This window comes from Artemia sp. Qi Xiang Cuo, chromosome 6 (assembly GCF_049724085.1).
Source record: "Artemia sp. Qi Xiang Cuo chromosome 6, ASM4972408v1, whole genome shotgun sequence".
Classification (NCBI taxonomy): Eukaryota; Metazoa; Arthropoda; class Branchiopoda; order Anostraca; family Artemiidae; genus Artemia; species Artemia sp. Qi Xiang Cuo.
The window spans coordinates 11,184,544-11,206,270 of record NC_142799.1 but is presented as its reverse complement, the minus strand read 5'-3'; the positions used below and the strand labels follow the sequence as shown (position 1 = coordinate 11,206,270).

The window sequence follows — 21,727 nt, the reverse complement described above, 5'->3', positions numbered from 1 at the left end:
AACAAAAAGGGAAGCTCCCTTTTTGCATTGTAAGACTTTAGAGAAAAAAAAATCTAACAAAACAATTTGAATTTCAAGAAAAATAGCCTAGATACTCAAATGCCAGATTTATAAATAATTTCTAAGCTTCAGAATCCAAAAATCCAAGCCGTAAATTTAGCTACATTTTTAATCAGATATATCATTTAAAGTTACTTAAAATAGTGTTTTAGAAATCCCCACTCCATCCAGAGACTAAACTCATATTTTTTTTCTCCAGAAGGATAATCACAATTGAGTGCTTATTGGCTGTTTTACTTCTTCACAGTGATAATATAAGCTTGTCTTAAGGTTTATGTCCACTCTGAAAAACGCAGTTTTACGACAATCTTGCAGTTGTAACTTGCACAAAAAGAACAAAATGCTTATATAATTGGATTCATTAGTTGCAGATCTATCCATTCACCGAGCCATAATTATGATATTGCTTAGAATTTTTCTTTAGGAACATTCTAAACTTACTTAAAAAATCGGGAAACGGCCCTTTTTTCAACGATTTTTAATCAATTTCCAGCATATTTTTAATCTAAAATCTTCTACACCAAATTTCAAAAATATAATTCGGCAGATAGATAGAATTGAATATCATTTATGGAATGATATCAAAATTGTCTTTTTTTTTTGATATACAAAAACCGTAGGAAAGCAGAAAAATAACATCCTAAAAATTACATAGTGAACATAATCTTTAAGAAAGAACAAAAGCTTGCCAATAAAGCGTAAGACATTTTTTAGTCTGATTTAGTCTTCAATCAGACTAATGGATAGTCTGCTTTACTTACCTAGTAAAGCAGACTATCCTGCTTTGTCTGCTTTACTGGGCAGACAAAGTGCAATGTATTACTTGCACTTCTCTGAAAATAAAATACTGTTAACAGTTTGGCGTTGAATATAACAACTGTTTAGCTTTATTCTAATTCTGTTGGTTAACTAAACATTTTTATTTATTAATGGATGAACTAATGGAAGATGAGAAATAGTTGAGGTTTAAGTAAATAGTTGAGTTAATAGGTAAATAGTTACGTGGACTTTCGCGCAATCGCAAACCTTCATAGGTTATCTCCAGCACAAAGGTGCTGTTTAATTTATGTATTTATTTGTGAATGTGATATAATAAATAAACTTTTGAACTAATGAACTTAAATAAACTTATGAATATTAAATTAGAATTGAAATTTAAATAATCTCAACATTTCTCTCATGATAGCCCTAGAGAGCAAGGTTGAACCACGTTTTTTGTACAGTTTACTCTTTAAAATACAGTCAGTCAGTTTGCTACCCAAAACAATCTGTAGGCAATTTCTCTGGAAAACATCTAGGGCATCCTCCTTGAACTTTTGGAGTGTCCAAGCTACAGAACCATATTTGACCACTGTCATCACTGTAGTTTCCAATTTCTACATTGATTTGCAGACTTATCTTCCTATTCTTCCAAACTTTTTCAACTGTGAAAAAACACCATGGGCCATGGCTATTCTACTTTTAACATCTTCCCTACATCTGCAGTCTTTACTCTTAATACTACCAAGGTAAGTAAAGCTGTCCATTTGATCAATCTTCTTGTTACCCTGTATCATCTATTCGTCTTTACTTATTCAGTCTTAGTAACTTAGTTGTTCTTAACGTTAATTTTCAAGACTATTCTTGCACCCTGAACACTTGAAACCTATAAAAGTTTGTTCATTTTACTAACATTTTGTCTAGGATGCTTAAACCATCAGGATAATTTAAGTCTAGAGAATTTCACTACTCTAATTGAGAATCTATAGAGTTGAGAGCTAAAGGGGTTTGATGACTCAGGCAAATCTCAATAATTGGTCTAAGAGTAAAATTTTTGTCAACATATCCTCTCCCCTTCCTAAAACCACAGTGTTTTATCTACAGCATCTCAAAGTCTAAAAATTATCATCATACTAAGAAATTTACTTCTTACAGAAACCAAGCTAATGCCTCTGTAATTACCACACACCACACTCACTCTTATTACCTATCTTATAGAGGAGTTTCATAAGAGTTTTCCTAAAAATGCTAGGCACTTCCACTTTTTCAATATCACACTCATGGTCTTCAGTAATTTATCTCTATCTTCATAACCACCATATTTAAAAATTTATTTACCATGCTATCAGCACCTAGAACCCTATTATATTTTAATCCTTTTAGTATTGTCACTTACTAGTCCTTAAAAAAGAAATGTTCCTTCACATTTAAAGTGTTACAAACTTCTTCATTCTTTTCAATACCTTTCCCTGTAGCTCTATCACAGGTTTAGCACATTCTTAAAATGTTCTGCCCAACTCTCTTTAACTGGGACAAGTCCAGATTGACTACTCCCTCAGAATTTATAAACACGTCGGTACAATATTTTATTAGAATGGCATCTGGGTGCATCTTCCAGATCATCAGCAATTTTATCTATGGCCACCACTTCACACCTCTTTAATTCATCTTTTGATCCTCCTACTTTTACTAAATACTTCTTATTTTCACATGATCTATCACTCAGACACCCTTTGAGACCTAAGGAGTTGTTCACGTGTTTGATTATATGACTGGGAAAGTGGTTCAAGGTTTATTTCAGGGATTACTAAAGTATCGGCTTCTCTTTTGAGAAAACCGAAATATGACTCATTTATTCTTAAATCACCTGAATCCCTGTTCAAAGCTAGACCTAAATGCTGGTATTTATAAATTTCAACAGCTTCTCTGTAGTGCTGGGCAATACCTTTGTCATACAAAATTAGGCTAGCTTGATTAAACAGAATAGTATGGTCTGGGTTTTCAAAAATGTGCTCTGCAACAGCAGAGTCAAAATTTTCATGGTTCTTTCTTCTTTTTAAGTGTATTATTAATTGAAATAGAGTGCTGAGTTAATCTATCTGTTAGTTGCTGATCAGTTCTTCCAATATACCAAAGACCACACAAACAAAGAATTCTGTAGACACCGGAGTTTTCACTTATCGGGATATGGTCTTTACCTTGATAAATTTGGGACCTGATAGTTTTCTGTGTCTATAGTAAGTGTAAATCTTATTTTTGCTTAGATTTTTTGAAATGTAGTCTGAAACCCTTTTAACGTATGGGAGACCAAGATAAACTGAATTTTCCCTTTGATTTGGGTTTTCTGTGTAGCTATCTGATAATCTTTTAATGCGTTTTGCAATTACAAAATTTATTAAACTAATTGGATAACCATTCCCAAATAAAATATCTCTAATGTGGTTGAGCTCTAAATCGAAGAAGCGTGTTGAACAAACTTTCAATGCTCAATCAACTAGAGAAGTGACAACTCCTCTTTTCACAGCAGGAGAACAGGGAAAACCCCATTTTTGTTCGTTTTTCTTTCTTTATGTGAATGTCAGGCCAATGTGGTTTAAGAAATTATCTTTGAACCCACTACACACAGCAATATGCCAAAAAATTCCCACATATTGATCTAAGCCACAAATTAGGATGCAAGTACCAAAACTTCAAAGCCCACATCAAGGAACACCAAGTTGAGTTTCTCTATTAAATGTAAGGCATTTTTGCTAATATTCCTAACTGTATTTCTATCTTTCTTCACTATCACACCATCAGTGTCTTCACAAACTATTTTCCTAAAATTATTCCATCCATCTTCTACATTATCAAGCTTTAGACTTTCCAACTTATTATTCAAATTCTACTTCAAATTTTCTCTCTAATTCTCATTCTAGAGTTAACCAAAGCCACAGATTCCCAGAAGGTAGTTACCCTTGCTAACTTTCACCTTTAGATTAACAATAGACACTAATAGACAGTGAACTTCAATTGTAACATTATAAACAGCACTCCTTTATGCCCTAGTATCTAATTATGATCCTGCCACAACTTTTGGCAACTTCCCCTCCCACACTTTGCCCCCCCCAGCTGAAATTTAGGTTCTTCAAAAATCTTGTCAAAACTAAGATAAGCCAACATAATTTAAGCATCAACAGAAACAGATCAGTTTTCTTTAGTATATATTTAAATTTATAGTACTATAAAGTATCTTTATAGTACTTTCATGGTACCAAATGGCTCATTTTTCAGTTTTTACAGTCATTTTCACTTGATTTGGGAATTCTGGCTCTAAATTTGCCCCCCCCCCCAGGACTTTGACAAAATTATGCCACTGCTAATAATTCCAGTTTGAAGTGTCTGAATTTGTCAACTGATATCTCAATGTAATAGTTTTTTTTTTATATTATAATATTTTAGGCTATAATTTTCATATTCTTTAAATCACTGAAATTATAATAGCCTCAGGAAAAGTAACTGGCCCAGAACCAGTGCAGGACAGCAATTGACACATTCTCTCAAGCCTACCCAAAGCACTTAAGCCAGCTTAGAATTGGAAACCCTAAAGTCCCTGGAATGTCCAGTATGAATAGAGGCTTTGTGCAATCCTGGGCCCATGTTGATCACAACATTGTTTTCCTCACTTGGAAATGTTCATCTATCAACAAGAATCAAATCCTGCACAGATAATCTCAAGCATATTACCTCCAATTCATTATAAATTCATGCCCATAAATATTATGCTACTATGGGAAGGCGACCCATAGTAGACAAATTAGCTAGGAAGAGGTTATTTGGCCCAAAAAAGCCCACGAAAACATACCACACTCAGAGGAATTGTCCATTAATCAGAATCCAGTGCAAATGCTGTGTTATTAAATAGACTATAATTTTCTTGAGGGGTGTCACTCTTAAAGATCATCCTGCAGCACAGTTAGCAATCATGGTTTTGGTTAAGGAAATTTATGAAAGGTCCACCCTGATGCCACAGAAGCAGGATTTCTTTGTTAGGGATATAGGCAGAAAAGGGAACTTATGACAGAACAGACACCCTAAACCATCTCACAGCACCAGAACAGCTCTAACTTTTTATAATCAGCCTATACTTGTCAGGGCCCTAGTTATATATAAAAAGTCAAAAAATTGGGATAAGAATTAGAGGAGCCCAGAAAGTAAAATTACTAGAAAATTTCTGAATATCATAAAGTCAGAAAGGTAACCTTCTAGATTATAAGCTTCTCAGAAGGAAACCTCTTAATGAAATAAAAATGGTTCCATTGGATTTCTTATTTTACACTCCTTTCAAAAATCAGATTCACATTTCTAGCAATTTACTCTATCCAATGTGATGGTTCAGTCTAACATATAGCTCTAATATTGCATTTCTTGTTTTTTGTTGTTGTTTTTTTCATCAAGAAATCCAGTTTTGCTTAATGGCTTTTGATGGAATCAAAGGTAGATTTAGAGCAAAATCTTGGGGAGGGCCCAATGCAACAAGGGCACAAATAATTGACCAAATTGACAGTCTTATTTTGAAAAAAGGAGTAAAAACAAGAAAAAAACAGATTGAGGGCACCAGAAAAAAATCTTGGGAGACCCAGGGTCCTTCTGTCCATGGGCGTAGGCAGCATCTTGTGTAGAGGGGGGCAGCCACTTCTGTGATGGAGGGGGGGCTTACTAATACTTCCCGAGGTCCTTTGAATATAGGTCTTTAGAAACTAGTCATTCTATATTTCGCTAAAACTCGGCCTTTATCATTTTCCATGTTCTACTTTTCCTGCAACAGTATAATATAAGAGGCCCACTATACAACTTCCAATTTCCAGAAAACATAAAAAAGTGAGTTGACACAAATCACAGTACGGCTAGATAACAGCTTCTTCTAAGAATTCAATTCAAAAGTTTACAGTTGGGCAAAATTAAATATCAAACTGGTATAGGGGAGACTGGCCCACGTTTAGCCAAAGCAAGCAGTTTCAATATAAGAACCTATGTGGCTTCTGGTGGATTATAAAAGCTCTGTCAGATGGCAGTGTATGTTTTTATAATGTCTGACCTTAATTAATACTTTTACCAAAAATATCAGATTGGATCAGGCTTTAAGGTGATTAACTCTGGAATTTTGTTCAATTTTGTCTGAAAGCCTACGCCTAAATACGAATACTAGAAAACTCGCTTTATTGTATTCTCTTATTATTTGCTTGTTTTTGGCAGCTTCCGAGACGTGCCATCTTCATCAGTTTGCTGTTAGTATTTTTTCATCCTGCGGGATAGCGAACTCCCATATTCGGCCACAATACCTGGGGTAAATTCCGCATGCCGTACCAAGGTGTCCAAAAGTGGGTGTCTTAAAACCCAAAACTGTGTTAATTCTGGCGTTGTTTAATCCTGTCAGAAAAGTAGGTGAATTGAAGTTCTATTTTTTCCTGTTAAATTTCATTCAAGATAAAATGCTTAAACGTAAAACAGAAGAGAAAAGAAAGAAAGGTGGCTGTGATCCAGAAGAAAAAAAAACAGCAATTTTTTCTTTCTTATTCTACAGGAAGTCAGTTGGATTCTCTATAGATATTCTGATGAGAATGTTGTATATACATCCCAACGAAATACATGGGACGGACCGGGCAAAGTCGTCAAAGATTCTTTTAGAGCTTCACTCACAAGCGCAATTGATCACGGGATAGTAGCATATACAACCTGAGGTGTGTTTCCAGGTACTGGGTTTGAAGCGTCTTTAAGCGGGTTTGATAAAATTGTTTTTAGACTCTCCGTGTTCAACCCAGCAAAACTTTAAAGCGTTTTCATCTTACGGGTGCCAAGCATGTTGAACACGGGTTCCTTAAAATTGTAACGCGCCAGAATAGTATGGTTGAACACGGGTTCTGAGAATGCATTCGCCCGATTTCAACACGACACTCAACACGATAATCTGCACAGCCCCTGTCGAACTTTGTGTTGGATGTGGGTGGCCTAAAAACAAGGCTCCATGCAAGAACTTTAGTGGCAAATCTAGAGGGAGTTCAAAACATGGCTCGGAGGATTGGCTTAAGGTTACACCACCTCATGTTTTCTGAAAAGGCTAGACAATTATCAAGAGCTCCAACTTGTTGTGACAGACGCAATAAACTCATCCTTAAACATTTTATACAAAATTTAGTTATATTGGCACTCATATCCTATTTTCATATATACGCTTGGTTATGAAGCAGATGTGAGGAAAGATTATATTTCATTTTGGACTTATTTCTGCAAATTCATATTGAACTGGAAGCACAACAATATATATTCCAGCATAACACCTAAACTCATCAATGGGAAATGATCCAAGTCCTAGATATCCTCATTCGTATAGCTAGATACTTATGATAGGACAGCCAACCAGCCATTGGAAAATCACAGTGTGGTCCCAATTTTTAATAATCCATTAGTTTGGCAATCACTTCTATTTATTTCAAATTATTGAATTGTACTTGTTATTAAATCACATGCCTGAGACAGAGTTAAATCTTTTGTTTGAAACTATTTACTACGTTCATTCACAATAGCTAAGACAGAGTGAAATGTTTGTAATAATATTGTAAATTCACGTTTAATCAGAATTATCAGTTCTAGCGCTTCAGTCGCATATTTTTCGTGACCCATTAATCCAAAGCCAATTTAATCGCTTCATAATTATTTAATAAGGCTTTGGCGGTTTCTAAACGGCAGCTCCACTTTGTTGTACTGAGACTTCCCATTTCACCACTGGTTTTTATTCCTAGAGGTTCCTGAGTTCTTCAAAGACTTGCATGGTGACTAGGTTAAGAAGAGACTGATATCGTCTGTGGTTAGAAGACTAGCGACAATGAGAATCAATATATACAAGCAGGATTAAAAAATAATAAGATCCTAGGTATTTATAATGTGGTAAGTGAGTTTTTTTATATGGTAGTTAAGAAGTTAGATTTAAGCTACTGAAAATTATAAATATTATTTTTGGTTAAGGTACCTAGCCATTTTGGGAAAACTTTGATTAAACTCCTCTTTAAGAAAGGTGATTAGGATGAGTGAAGTAATTATAGTGGCATTAGAAATATCTTAGTGTGATGGTACTTTTTAGACTTAGAGATGCTGTAGATAAAGTTTTAAGATAAGAACAATATGGTTTCAGGAAGGCGAGAGGATGAGTCAATTAAATTTACGCTCTTGCATTAATGATTGAGAGGCTCCTGAGTCATCAAACCCCTTTATTCCTCAGGTTTATAGAATATTAGCGAGCGTTTGATTCAGCTGATGGAACAGCTTCAGCAATTGCTGCGGCTAAAAATTATGTTAGTAGCTGGTTTTGTATTAAATCTAGAGTTACACAGGGTTGGGTCTTATTAAAATTAACAAAGGACGATTTGTTAGATGATTTTGAGACAGATTGCCTATGAATTGATTTTTATGCCCGACTTACTGACTATATCTCAAACAGTAAGCTCTACGAAATGTGCGATTCAATCCTACTTTCTAGAGCTGTAATGAGAGAGAGAGAGAGAGGCTGAGATGACTAGTACAATTTCTGCGAAATCAGGATGACGGTTTGCCAAAGGTCGTAATTGTCGGCCAGCCTTCTGAGGCCAAACAAAAACCAGGTCGTCCAAGATTTGGGTGAGAGGATATCTTAAGAAAAGATTTAAGGGAAGTGAGAAGTAACTGGGATGGTGTAAAGAGGGAAGCTTTGAATAAATTGGGATGGAGGAGGAGCTTGCGCAGCTGTGTTGGCCTCATGCGGCTTGGTGCTGCGGTGAGCTGTCAGTAGTAGTAAAAGTAGATGATTTGCTTCTCATTAGCCAAGTAGTAGGTCTGTAGGTCCTAGTCCTAACAGTAGGTCTGTCATGTTCTTCCCAGTAATAGGCCTCTTTTTTAAATATACGGTTGTTTCTCAAAGTACATAACCTCTTCTTGTTCTGCAAGCACATTCCTTTTGCTAGTAGATTCCATTGATCACACTGTTTGTAGATCACATTGTGTTTTCCAGTCTCAGGTTCTTTAGGATATTAAAATGAAACTCAAGCTGAGTTATTCGAAAATTGGTTGAAACCGGGGTTATTATAGAAAATGAGCTTTATATTAATTATATCCCAGTTTTTGCGACCATTTTATGCTGTTTTTTTTTTATGTCGGTGATAGAAGTATTTTCAATCAGTTTCTTAGAACGAGTCACTGTGCTAAAGTTTAGCCTTCTGTCACAATTCTTTGGGAAAGACATCTCAAACACAAGAACCGTTGACTATGAATGAGTATTTTTAAAGTACTTTTAAAGAACTCCAAGACTTTAGCGTGAAGAGCGAGAGTTGAGGAAGTGGTAGCCCTTTTAATATACAGAATAATTTGTTTCTTTTATGTTTCAATGTTGCTCCTTACCTTCAGTTGAAAACCTGTTTTTTTTATTTAATGAATTAAAAGAATGTGCTTTTTATGGTGATTCCAAATATATAAAGTTCATTAAGTTTAATGTTACACGCCGAAAGCCACACACCTGAAGAATTTTATGTACTTCTAGAAAAATTGGGAAAGCACTCAAAAAGGCAAGCGATATTAATAAAAATTACATTATTAGATTCAATATATTAGAGAGCCATATTGCGAAGGTTTGGATCTCCTATCTACAAAAATATGAAATATTGCATTTTGTTTTTCCCAGAAGAAAATTCATTGGTACGTATTTCATTTTGTTGTTGTTGTTTTTTCGCTTTTTTCAGAGGGTGCTAATTATGTCCAGCTAATGATCTTAGGATATCTGAAGGGGACTCATTCAAACTGAAATTAACAGTTCTACAATGACCAAGTAGCGTTTTATGACACCAAACTATAATTTTACCCCATAGTGGACCAAATTGTTTTTCATTACAAATTCTGAGATTGTTAATCGATTTAAAAGTACCATAAAACTGCATATTCAGTTTACCAGTTGCGAGGGAAGTTGTATCATAGGGTTCCATATTCATTCCTGAAAAGTCGCGTATTTCATACAAGTAAAGGTACTTCAGACTGGAAAACCATCTGATGTAGACCTAGTGGACGTGCTCTCGATCAGAAGGGTGAACTGATATTATGTACCATAGCTGTCGTCAGAGGCTTTACGTTGGTGGGGAGGGGGGGCCTGTTATCTCTGTGCACCTCCATTGCAGGGCGACTCTTCCGTAGTTGCCACTAGTTTCATATTTTGAAATTATTTTCTTTAACCTTTATATTGCCCTGCTTTGATATCTCAACCCCCAAAGTCACGAAAAAAGAATTAAAATACATAAAAATGTGAAAATAAATACTACAGGATATTCTACCCCATACATTCTGACTTTGGAATAGAGGTAGAATATTCCAAAATTCCGTCTGTTTTCGTGGTTTTTATATGTCATATTTTCTCTTTAGCTTCACAATTTTGTATCGGGGGGAATTTTCTACTGGGGGGGAGGGTTTCGAGTAAATTTTCCATAAGAGGGGAGGTTTGGGGGAAGTCTTCTGTGGAGGAAAATTTTCTTGGTGAAGTTTTCCGGGGGGGATTTCCAGGGAGAATTTTCTGTGGGTAAGGGGGAAATTTCCTGTGGAGAAGAATTTTAAGAGGAGGGGGAATTTTCGAGGTGAATACACTTTTCACAGTCTAAAAAATAATAAGCTAATTATAATAAACTATGTAATTCTAGTAAATATAATACTAGTAAATTACTAATATTAGTAATAGTAATTGAATGGTTTATATTCAGCAGGGGATATCATTTAAATATTTCAAACGCTTAGTTCTAAATTATTAAATGATGTATCATTATCGTCTTATCCGCTAATTCTCCTAATCAGGCTCATTTTGCCGTGTTTTTGTGTATTTTGGTGCTTTTAATGACCTTTGTGTCTTTTGGTGATTTTTGTTTTCTTTTTTTATCGCTTTAGTAAAATAATGAGTAAAAAATAAATTAATACTATCGTTATTAAAATTACTATTTTGGACAAGATGCGATTTGCAAATTGTTGCTCCAGCTGACATTAAAACTGTTTTGACGTAAACTAAATTACCCCGAATCCTTTCAAAATATAAGTTTTCATTTTTAGTGTGTTTTTCAGGGCCGGTTTTGAGCTTTGCGCCTTGTGTCGTATTCCAAGTAAAAAAGGGGCTATACTAAGACTACATTATAAAATTGTGAAGTTCAGAGGATTTAAATGTGAAGTTTATGCGAAATTATGAAGTTTATGTGATGTGTATCACATAACATCACATTTAACCGTGAACCGGGAAGTTCTTCTCGATGAGCACCTTTCATTTAACGACAGGTTTATTTTATGAATATAGAAGCTGTCAATGATTAGAGGGATCTATGGAATATTGAAGCTCATAGTTTCAGGATATTCATAATTTTTAAGCTCCTGTGTAGGTCTGTCGCACAATCTATCAACAAAATAAATGGGGTTTTTCACCTGGTTGGGTACTATCGGAATTGAAACCATTCTCATATTTTCATTAAAAGGGAAGACGACGTTGGTAAGAAACAAATAATAATAGAAACCAGTCAATTTGTACCAACTCGAAAAAGAAAGGAAAACAGAACAATAACGCACGTGTCAACACAGAATTATTAAACATTATTTGAAATATGGCAGTGTGGCTCATAAATAAATCAAGATTTGACTGCATATAGGGCGGCTGCTTTCACTAGGAAGAAGAAAAGAAAATGAAAATACTTTGTAAGGAATAGATAAAAATAAGGATTTGACTCGAGTTGGCTAACAGAACTTTCACATTAGAGTTTCATGTTTTGCCAAACAAAGCACGAAGTTGACTTTCCAGATTACAGCAGAGAAAAAACTTCTCACATACATAGTGAAAATAATTATTATTCTTCTAATGAAGTGCACTTCGTCTTGTTGACAACAATATCTCACCCCCTTAAAATAAGACATGTAAAACACCACAGAGCATCAACTTTAAAAATACCCAGTATAAGAAAGAAAAATATGTACGTTTTCAAAAAATTTTTGGATATTTAAAAACTTGCATAAGCCTTTAAACAGCATGTATACTGTATATCTAGCCTTGATAAAAACGCACTTAAAAGCTTTTTTTCTGTGCTATGAATAATTTTTTTTTGGCGTGACTGAATAAGTGTTAATAATTTTTTTTAACGCAGGTGACCGTAGTTAACAAAGCTGTTAGGTGTGCTTCGTTTTACGGATCCCAACTGTACGCCTTATTCACAACTAGTGCACGGAAACAAGAGGAGAACTCTTCAAACATCATAATCAAGAATCGACCAATAATTCAAATAGCAAGTAATTTGAACTGACATGAGCTGTCCACATAGCTTATTTAGACAATGCTTATTTGCTGATGATCAAAAAAGATTTTAATATTCCATAAGCAGAAGGCGCTTAAAGATACAAAGCAAACTAGAAAAACAAAATCATAATTGGGCAGAAACTAAACAAACATCGAATATTTAAAGGGACGTAGAGCTCAATTGGCACTTGAGTTCAATTTTTTTGTAGTTTATCATAGGCAGCGCCATAGCGCTGCGTAAGTAAAGAACGATGTGGGCACAATGTATTATTTATTTTTGGTTCTTGGTCTTACATCAGGACACTTCGTATCGAAGGAGTTGTCGTAGAAACTTCGAAAAGGGCTCATTCGATTGGAAATTGGAGTGATTTGTGCCCTTTTCAATAGGTGAAAGTGATTGGAAGGCAACTAACACCCCTTCCACGCCCACCATTTCCCCAGACACTCTCAATCAAAATTTTGAGATAGCCATTTTGTTTAGCATAGTTGCTTTAGAGATAGAAATCGTGTTTTTGAGGAGGGCATTCCCCCCCAGCCCTCAGGGCAAGGGTTGTAAGCTGTGCCCTGGGGGCATATAAGGTTTTTTATTGAAAGCGTTGTCGTAGAAACTTCAAAAAGGGCTCGTTAGATTGGAAATTCAAATGGCTAGTGCCCTTTTTAATAGTCGAAAGTGATTGGAGGGCTACTAACCCTCCTCACACGCCCACCTTTTCCCCAAACACATCCAATCAAAATTTTAAGATAGCCATTTTAATCAACACAGTTGAAAGTTCTGGAAAATAGGTCTTCGAGGTTGACAACCCCCCAAAAGCCCTCAGGGCACGGGTTGTAAGTTATGCCCTGGGGCATATAAGGTTTTTTTTTTATAGAAAGCGTTGTCGTAGAAACTTCAAAAAGGTCTCACCTAATTGGAAAGTGAAATGACTAGTGCCCTTTTTAATAGTTGAAAGTGATTGGAGAGCAACTAACCCCCCTCTCACGCCCACCTTTTCCTACAACACATTCAATCACAATTTTGAGATAGCCATTTTGTTCAATGTAGTTGAAAGATCCAGAAATTATATCTAAGAGGATGAAAATCCCCCCACCCCCGACAGCCCTCATGGTAAGGGTTGTGTTATGCCTCGGGGGCATATAAGGTTTTTATTGAAAATTTTGTCTAGAAACTTGAAAAAGGGCTCATTCGATTGGAAATTCAAAGGGCTAATGCCCTTTTTAATAGTCAAAAGTGATTTAAGGGGAACTAACCCCTCTCACGCCCACCTTTTTCCCAAACACATCCAATCGAAATTTTTAGATAGCCATTTTGTTCAACAGTTAAAAGTTTTACAAATTGACTCGGTTATTTATTGTAATTTCTGTTCGTTTTGGGTTTCATTTATTTATCAATGCTGATTTGTGGTAGTTTTACGCTTGGTAGATTATTTGATTTCATTTTTGCTCATTTTTGGTTAAATGGGGTTCTTTACTTTTCTTTGAGAAATTTATTTTGTGGAAACGGTTTTTTTAATTAATTTCTGTTTGTTTTGTATTGACATAGTTTTTCCAGGGAAAAAGAAACTAATTCTTTAAATCTTTTCGTTTTTTTAAGACTTTATAGTTTGGCCTGCAGTTTGTATGCTGGAAAAAAATTTTCAGCAATTTTAACAACATACACCCTTCTAAAAATCTGAACACAAATAGTAGTGTTCATTTTAGTTGCACACCTCCTCCAGTTGACCTGAAATAAAAAACTTGATACCATTCTAAAAAAAAAATGTTTACTTTCTTTGATAGCTTGGATACACTTACGCTATTTTGATTTGGTTAAATTTTAAGAGTAGAAGTAGCCCCAAAAGTTTGAACATAATACCCTCAGTCGTACTTGGAATACTGTTGAGATGCCTTCTTGGGAATTAGCATTAACACAGTGCATTTTGAATTAATCTCAAGGCAACACTTAGTTTTTAAATATAATGGGCAAATGGGAGGGTGGGCATAGGAGGGGACTAGTTGCCCTCCAATCACCTTCGACTATTAAAAAACGGCATTAGCCCTTTCTACTTTCAATCGAATGAGCCCTTTTCGAAGTTCCTAAGACAACTCCTTCGATACAAAGTGCCCTGGTCTAAAAAAAAAAAATAATAATAATAATACATTGTACCCACATCAACCTTTATTATAAAAATGTCAAGCCTTCCAATTACTTTCGAGTATTAAAAACGGCAATAGCCCTTTCAATTTCCAATTGAATGAGCCCTTTTTAAATGCTAACGTGAACACCCTCTCGTGCCTCTAAGCAGCAGGCGTTGCTCAGTATGTAAATATGTGTGTTAATATTATTCTTTTTTAGATGGCAGACGATGCAGAAATCATCCTGTTGGAAGACAGGGACTTTCAAATAGACGATACGTTTGCGAAGCTTTTTGGTATCGCCGAGGTTTTTTCCGAGGACTTTGAGGACCTTCCAGAACTCGAGCCAATCGAGGAAGCATCCGGCACCACTGATGAGCTCCGGCCAGCTTTATCGGCCATGAATAATACTACAGAGATCCCATTTCTGACACCAACGAAGCCAAAAACGAAACGTCCAGGGGCAGTTGTACGGAGGAAACAGCGCGAGTCCCTTAGAAAAATGTTTGACTACACACCTCCTGCTCCCCCACTACCAACTTTACCGACAAATGAAATAGTTTTCACCAGTAACGATGGCAAAAGAATCATAATCCCAGAGGGAACAAAGCTATCGAATGATATGCTCGCCAAGTTTAATGTAACACAAACATTTGAAGCTTTACAAACTCTGAGGAAAGGGAGGAACTGTTATGTACCAATTAATGGCTTACTTGACCTTTCCAATGGGCTGAACTCAAATGTACCAATTAATGGCTTACGTGACCTGTCGCTTGGGCTGACGTCACACAAGAGTGCCCGCCGAGTGAAGAAGGAATGAATTGCTAGTATATAGGCAAATGTTGTAAATATTATAGTTAGCTGAATTCTGACTACGGATTAAAACGGTTCATAATACCTTTTTGACTTACTTTATAATATTCCTTAATCAGTGTAAGTTGGAAAATCCTACTCATGAAAAATCTCTCCCCTGCAAAATTTCACCCTGAAATCATAAGAAATTCTCAGCTCGAAATCGATCAAACATTGGAAAACCATGGTCGGAAAAACACCAGGTACTGATATCCCCGACCTTGAAATGTGCGATACCACTAGACCTGATACAATTTAGCCCATACCTATAAGCGTGATGTGGATACGCCCTATACCGATACGCTTGATACAGTCGATGGCCCTTTTCCCAGGGACTATGGAGGATCATATCCTCACCGACTATGTTGAACAAGTGACTATCAACTATGTTGAATAATATGGCTTTGTCAAAATTTTGATTTTATGACTTGGGGGGGGGGGCGGTTTTTTGGGAGGAGTGCTTTCTGCCTTCCAATCTTTTTGGTAACTTAAAAAGGGCACTAGTAAATTTAATTTTCGTTTGAAGTAGCTATTTGAAATCTCTTTATGATGTTCTGGTCACCCTTTAGCCCTGCTAGAAAAAAAAGTAACCGGGAGACAGATCAGTCCTACTTATGCAAAAAAAGGGATTTTCATTGTTGTTCAAGGTGGGGAACTGTAATTTACAACTACAAGGGTTTGGACCATTTTGAATCCAACGGCACACTTTTCATTTGGATCTGACGCCATTTTTGGGATGCTTTGTTTTTTTTTCAAAATTAGCATAAATGTATTTTTGCATTAAACTTTTACTTTCAAGATGAATCGAAATAAGAGTTACCCTTCCTTAATCATCGTCAGATGGTAATTTTTTTCACTAGGCATTTTTTTTTCAAAACGCATATTTAAACTTTTGGTTACTATAGACCTTGGTTCGCTCTTTACTAGGTTGCAGCTACTGCTGTAACTCTGATTCATAAAGGTGTGAGGATTATAATTAAAAATAAGGAATCAATTGATTTCTTGTAACCTTGTAATTTCTTGTATTATGTTCAGTTCATCATTATTTTCTTCGACGAAAACATCAAGACTGTAGAAGCATAATGCGAAGCCAAGAAGCAGCCAAGAAGCAGACTGTAGAAGCATAATGCGAAGACAAGAAGAAGCCAAGAAGCAGACTGTAGAAGCATAATGCGAAGCCAAGAAGCAGCCAAGAAGCAGACTGTAGAAGCATAATGCGAAGCCAAGAAGCAGACTGTAGAAGCATAATGCGAAGCCAAGAAGCAGCCAAGAAGCAGACTGTAGAAGCATAATGCGAAGCCAAGAAGCAGCCAAGAAGCAGACTGTAGAAGCATAATGCGAAGCCAAGAAGCAGCCAAGAAGCAGACTGTAGAAGCATAATGCGAAGCCAAGAAGCAGAACAGAATATACTAGTAGAATTTGTAGAGTTTTTTAAAACTGCAACAAAAACTGCTACATATATTGAAAAATTTGGATGGTATCCCAATAAGAGAAACAACTTGAACGAGGCAAGTAAAATTGCTATCGACGCAGAGGTGACTGATATGTGTATGTTTTTACTTGCCCCTATTGTTGTTATTGTTAAAAAGATCAGGATAATTGAAGTAATATTCTCCAAGCTGCACCAATACCTTTAAAGGTCTTTGCTGATTTGAAAAAGTACACAACAAATAAGTCCAAATGTTAGGATTCCAAGCAGAACAATTATTACTGTAAGATCTATATCCATCCCTGTCTTATTATCTCTGCCAAGAATGATTGTCATATTCTTTTGATTTCTAAACATTTGTTTTGTTAGCACAACATAGCTGGTTAGCGTGCCAATCATTATTAGGAACATAATAATAATTGGCCACAAACTCCAACTAATCTTATGCTATTTATAGGAAACAAAACTTCTTATAATGGGATGATCCAAAAGTGGCTGAAGACGTTTTGAAGATCCTATTTCTTCCAAAATATTTGTTCTTGAGTTTGTTATAGGTCTTGGCACTAAATTTTCATATTCTGCTTCAGTTGAATCTTTACTGGAATTGACAGGGGCCAAGAAAAATGAGAAGTCGAAATTCAGGCTGAAATTGCTGAAAAGAAAATTAAGATTTAAGACTCACTAAAAAAAGAACGACAACGCAGTTTATTTACTCTGACCATTGCACTAATCGTGTTTTAAGCTTATAAATGAAATCAGACAGTAATCAGACAGTAAATCATACCTTAAGTAAAAAAAATGCAACTGAGTAATCTTGACTAACCCAAAAATTTTCGGTTAAATAATAGGGAGAATTTAAACGAAAATACCAGGCTATGAGGATCAACAAAGTTGTACCTTGCTTAAGACCGTTATAAAATGTGTTAGAGGTAATTATTTGGTTAGAAAAAAAAAGAAAAAAACTGTCCTCCTACTCCAGTAATTGAGATAAACGAGCACTTGAACGAGATCTTGATCTTACTTATCTGTCCAGTTATCTAGGAAAAACAATATAACCAAACCGTCAATCAAATTGAAATGTCCAAATCCGCGCAAAGTCGTCATTAATAAATGTAAACCGTTGTAAATTTTCAAGCAAAAGCACCTTAAATCTAACAAAATATTCCCAAGTGATTACCTTTCATTAGGGCTCTTCAGAGGAATACCACCTGCCTAAATGGGTTTCGATGATTTAATTTCCTTACCCGGCGAGGTAGAGTGTCTACCATAAAGCTCCTTTGTGGTATCCCTATGTTAGGTAAAACTTGTGAAATACATACCTACTAGTAAAACTATTCAAAAAAAACTACAAAATAAGATTAGCTCTATCCATTTTAGAATCCTATAAGTCATTGTAACCTAAATACAAATATGGAACAATTACAGACTTTAAGAGCCAGATATGGGTTATAAAACAAAGTGCTTTATTGGCTTCTGGAACCAATTATAAATTTAAAGCCCTTCTAGCTGGTCCGGAAACCCTGTATTTATAGAGTAACCCCAAAAGAAAAATGAAAGAAAAGTTGTATTAAAATATCCTTTAGTATTTTTTTATAGTTTTATTATATTTACCTAAAAGTACGTTATACAGAAAACTAAATTTCTTAAATTATCAACTAATTTTATTGGCAGAAAAACCTCTTAAGATCAAATTTTGGCTAAGCGCTTGATATGCATTTTTAAAATTCCTGTTATTACTGGAAATTTTTGCATACCTAAAAAGTTGGGAATAAAAAGCTAAATAAGGGATATTTGGATGTATATTACTTTCGAGGAATGGTAAATTAATTACTTACAAATCAAAATCGTCTTTTTTATAATATATTTTATAAACTAATTTGTTATTATCCGATATATTAATATTTTAGTGTAAAAAAGGTTCATGACCCATAGCAAGGTTCCAGAATTAACTCTAGTGGATAAATATTTTTCGAAATCTCAATAAACACCGAGCAATTTATCACCAAAAGATCATCCAGATATCTTTTATTATTTAAAAGGGAATATTCTACATTACTTGGGCTATTTTTATTTATCATATATTGATATTCTAATTGACTTAAAAACAGGCCCACTAAAAACGGACTGGCATTATCGCAGACAGTAATGCCTATAATTTGTTTATATAAATTACTATTAAACCTTATAAAAGTATTGAACAAAACAAATTCAATAAATGATATATCATGTCCAAGATGTAACATCTTTAACTAGTAATAATATAAAAGAAATTAGTTCATCGGGCTTTTTTATTAAAATTAAAAAATTTTAAAAATCCCATATTAGACAAAAGAAAAGATTTTTTAGAGACCGTTTTCAATTTTTTGTAAATACTAAATCAAGTGAAAGATTTGTATGCAGCGTAGTAAAATCCAATAAATCTACTGTTTTAGCAGAAACCATAGCCAAAGAGTCTATCACTTGTAATGAATAATTAACACTCTAGTATTAATTAAAGCTAGAAAAAATTTCAATTCCAGAGCAATATGCTTTAAATTTACTTCTAATTTGCCCTAAAATTAAATATAGGTCTGTGACCGCAATTCTTGTTAGACACCTCGCTGTCCCAGCAATGAAACCTGGTTCGGGTAGATTCTTATAAAATTTTGCCCTCCAATATAAGAAAGGGAACTTTTATCATTATCAATAATTTTATTATTGAATTCTTTCAAAATTATTTAACCTATACTTTCAATTAAACTGTTATCCTCTAGATGAGCTGTTTCGTATGTATTTGTTGTAAGTAACTCTTTTGATAAAATATCACAAAACAGTTTCTGACAAATTATTGAAAAATTATTAATAGCTTTATCATCTGGGACAATTATAAATTCATTCTGTATATTAGCTATTACTTGTTTCATATTAGCATAATAAAATATTGAATTTTCTTAGATTTATTTGAATGAATTTTAAATATATTGTTTGGTGCACTAGTCAAAATCAATTTCATCCAATTTAGAAAACTTTCTTTAATAATTTTTTTCGTCTTGCACCATTTACCAATAAGTAAATTTATATCATAATTTAACCCACTAAGAATACTTGCTGGCTTTATATGGTAGGAAAGACGGAATTTAGGCCCCATTTTCATCATATTTTGAAGATCAAGTTGCTTTATAATCGACAAATCCCTTTTTAAAACATGTTCGCAAGTTTGATTTACATATTGTAAAAATTCCTCGCAATTATAAGCCGGTTTCCAATTGCTCTCCTTGTCTAGTTTTTTAAGTATTAAATTTTAGTTAAAAATCATTTGCCCAATCGTTTTTGAGAATTTATTTGTGAAAATCGGACTATCCTTATGCATCAAATTACTTTGAAGGGCATTTTTCACTTTCGCTGGTTTAATATTCAGGGTATGTTAATATCTTATATTTGTTTACAGCTAAAATTTAGCTGTAAAATATAAGATAAATATAATCTCTTATCCTTTTTAGAATTCTTATCAAATTTATTATAGTTTTAAATTAATTTTGTTTGAGCTAAAATGAAAACTGCATCGTAAGTTAATTAAGTTTTAGAATTACATGTTGTAATGTTTTTGCAATCCAGAATAATTTCTATTAAGTTATTCCTTGATAACTTATTGAAAGATTTTATTTTACTAGCAATACCATTAGAATCAAATATCTGGCATAATTCGACTAAAAATACTTTTAAGTTAAAAAAAAAATTCTATTATTTTTCCTATGTCCTCTTGATCGTAAATTTATAACAATCAACGCCATAATAGGATAAATATCATAAAAGACTACCCTTCAGTTCTCGTAAAAAGCAAAATAACAAGAAATAATAAAAGAGAGGACTTAAATACATTCTTAGACTTAAAATCCTCGTTTTTTAACCTTTTTTTTTTATTTTTCATTTTGTTATTTTCTTTCCTCTCTGAGTTTCATTTGTCAAAGAGAGGACTGTTATTGACGCCCAAGATAATATCTGAAATTATCTAATTTTAGTAACGAAAAAGAAAAGTTAAATTAAGAAACCTTAGGAATGGCAACAAACATCTCAAATACAGATATAAAATTCTTAAGCAGTCCAAAAATGAGCATATATCTGACAAGTCAATGGCAACTTGTAACGAAAACACAAAACAAACAAAAACTATGGAATGGCAAAGATTGAATTTTCAAAGTAGTTTTACATAGCCCATTAGCCAGGGATTATTAAGACCCATGTAGTAAGTATGTCATGGGAATTTAAGGCACTTTTGCCATATATTAAGTAGATTACAGGTTGGCACACCTAATTACACACAAAATACCTAACGAAGGACCACCAATCCAAAAATACCCCTATAGAACACATATCGCATAAAATCTTGATTTGACGACCAGATTAGGGAAGTGGCGAAAGGAGTGATTAAAGAAGGGGCCAGTGAGTGGTGTTTTTCACTGATAATAGTAAAAAGGTTAGATAGCACGTGGAGAGGTTGCGCTTATTTAAGGATGCTAAATACAGTGACCATTAAAGATGTCATGAAATTACCCAGAATAGATAAAAATTTGGATTCTTATCAAAACCTTATACAAATTTGACCTTACTACAGGCTATTGGCAAATAGCCTTAGACCCAGAAACTAAACGAAGAGCAGTAGTGATCTAGGATGACAGAAGAAACCTTGTGCTCTAACGTATGCATTTTGTCAATTTTTTAGAACCAAGTTTTTTAGTATACTCATTAATTTCGCTATGAAGGATAATGAGCCTGAGAAACACACAACCTCTGGAAAAAGAGGAGAAACAGATATATTATTTTATTTATACGATAAAGTTTCATTCGCTGAGAAAATAGAAGAACATTTATATGAAATTAGAATGATATTAGGAAAAAGTGCAAGGGCAGGGTTGGTATTGAAACATTAAAAAAAAAAAAAAAATACAAGTAGTAGTTCCAATACTAGTTTTCTTTGAACATTTGATGGATCAAGATACTAGTTCACCTAAACCAGCTAAATTCATAACTATAAAACCATCTTCGTCATTTACGACTCAAAAGAGCTATAATCATTCTGTGGGCTACTATGCTATTTTAGGCACTACGCCAAAACTCTACAACGATAACTAAGTCTTTAACTGATCATAGGCAGCGAAATCGTGCTGCCTAAGTAAGGAACGACGTTGGCACAATGTATTTTTTTTTCGTAACAGGGCAGTTCGTATCGA

The 21,727-nt window shown here is 34.4% G+C and overlaps 1 protein-coding gene and 1 long non-coding RNA gene across 5 annotated transcripts in view; one reads left to right on the top strand and one right to left on the bottom strand.

Annotated features, from left to right (window-relative positions):
- Positions 1-5,826, bottom strand: part of LOC148950863 (uncharacterized) — a 13,343-nt gene extending 7,517 nt beyond the window's left edge. Inside the window, exon 1 of one of the 2 annotated variants that reach the window (XR_016141859.1) lies at positions 5,773-5,826. This is a non-coding gene — a long non-coding RNA (uncharacterized LOC148950863). Of the gene's footprint in view, positions 1-5,747 lie in introns of both variants that reach the window. The other variant, XR_016141858.1, reaches the window with a different exon arrangement.
- Positions 2,788-15,130, top strand: LOC148950862 (uncharacterized). Of its 3 annotated transcripts, none has more exons than XM_089090052.1 (3): positions 2,791-3,056; positions 7,599-7,743; positions 14,460-15,130. In XM_089090052.1, exon 3 carries the CDS (start codon positions 14,460-14,462, stop codon positions 15,057-15,059), a length of 600 nt encoding a protein of 199 aa, XP_088946178.1. In that variant the 5' UTR covers positions 2,791-3,056; positions 7,599-7,743; the 3' UTR covers positions 15,060-15,130. The 3 variants fall into 3 exon arrangements, with proteins under 3 accessions (XP_088946180.1, XP_088946178.1, XP_088946179.1); XM_089090053.1 differs by lacking the exon at positions 2,791-3,056 and adding an exon at positions 3,091-3,555; XM_089090054.1 differs by lacking the exon at positions 7,599-7,743 and having other exon boundaries at positions 2,788-3,056.
- The last annotated feature ends 6,597 nt before the right edge of the window (positions 15,131-21,727 follow it).

What these genes read in the sequence shown, in the direction of transcription:
- LOC148950862 (XM_089090054.1), top strand. Translation starts at nt 14,460, where the DNA reads ATGGCAGACGATGCAGAAATCATCCTGTTGGAAGACAGGGACTTTCAA.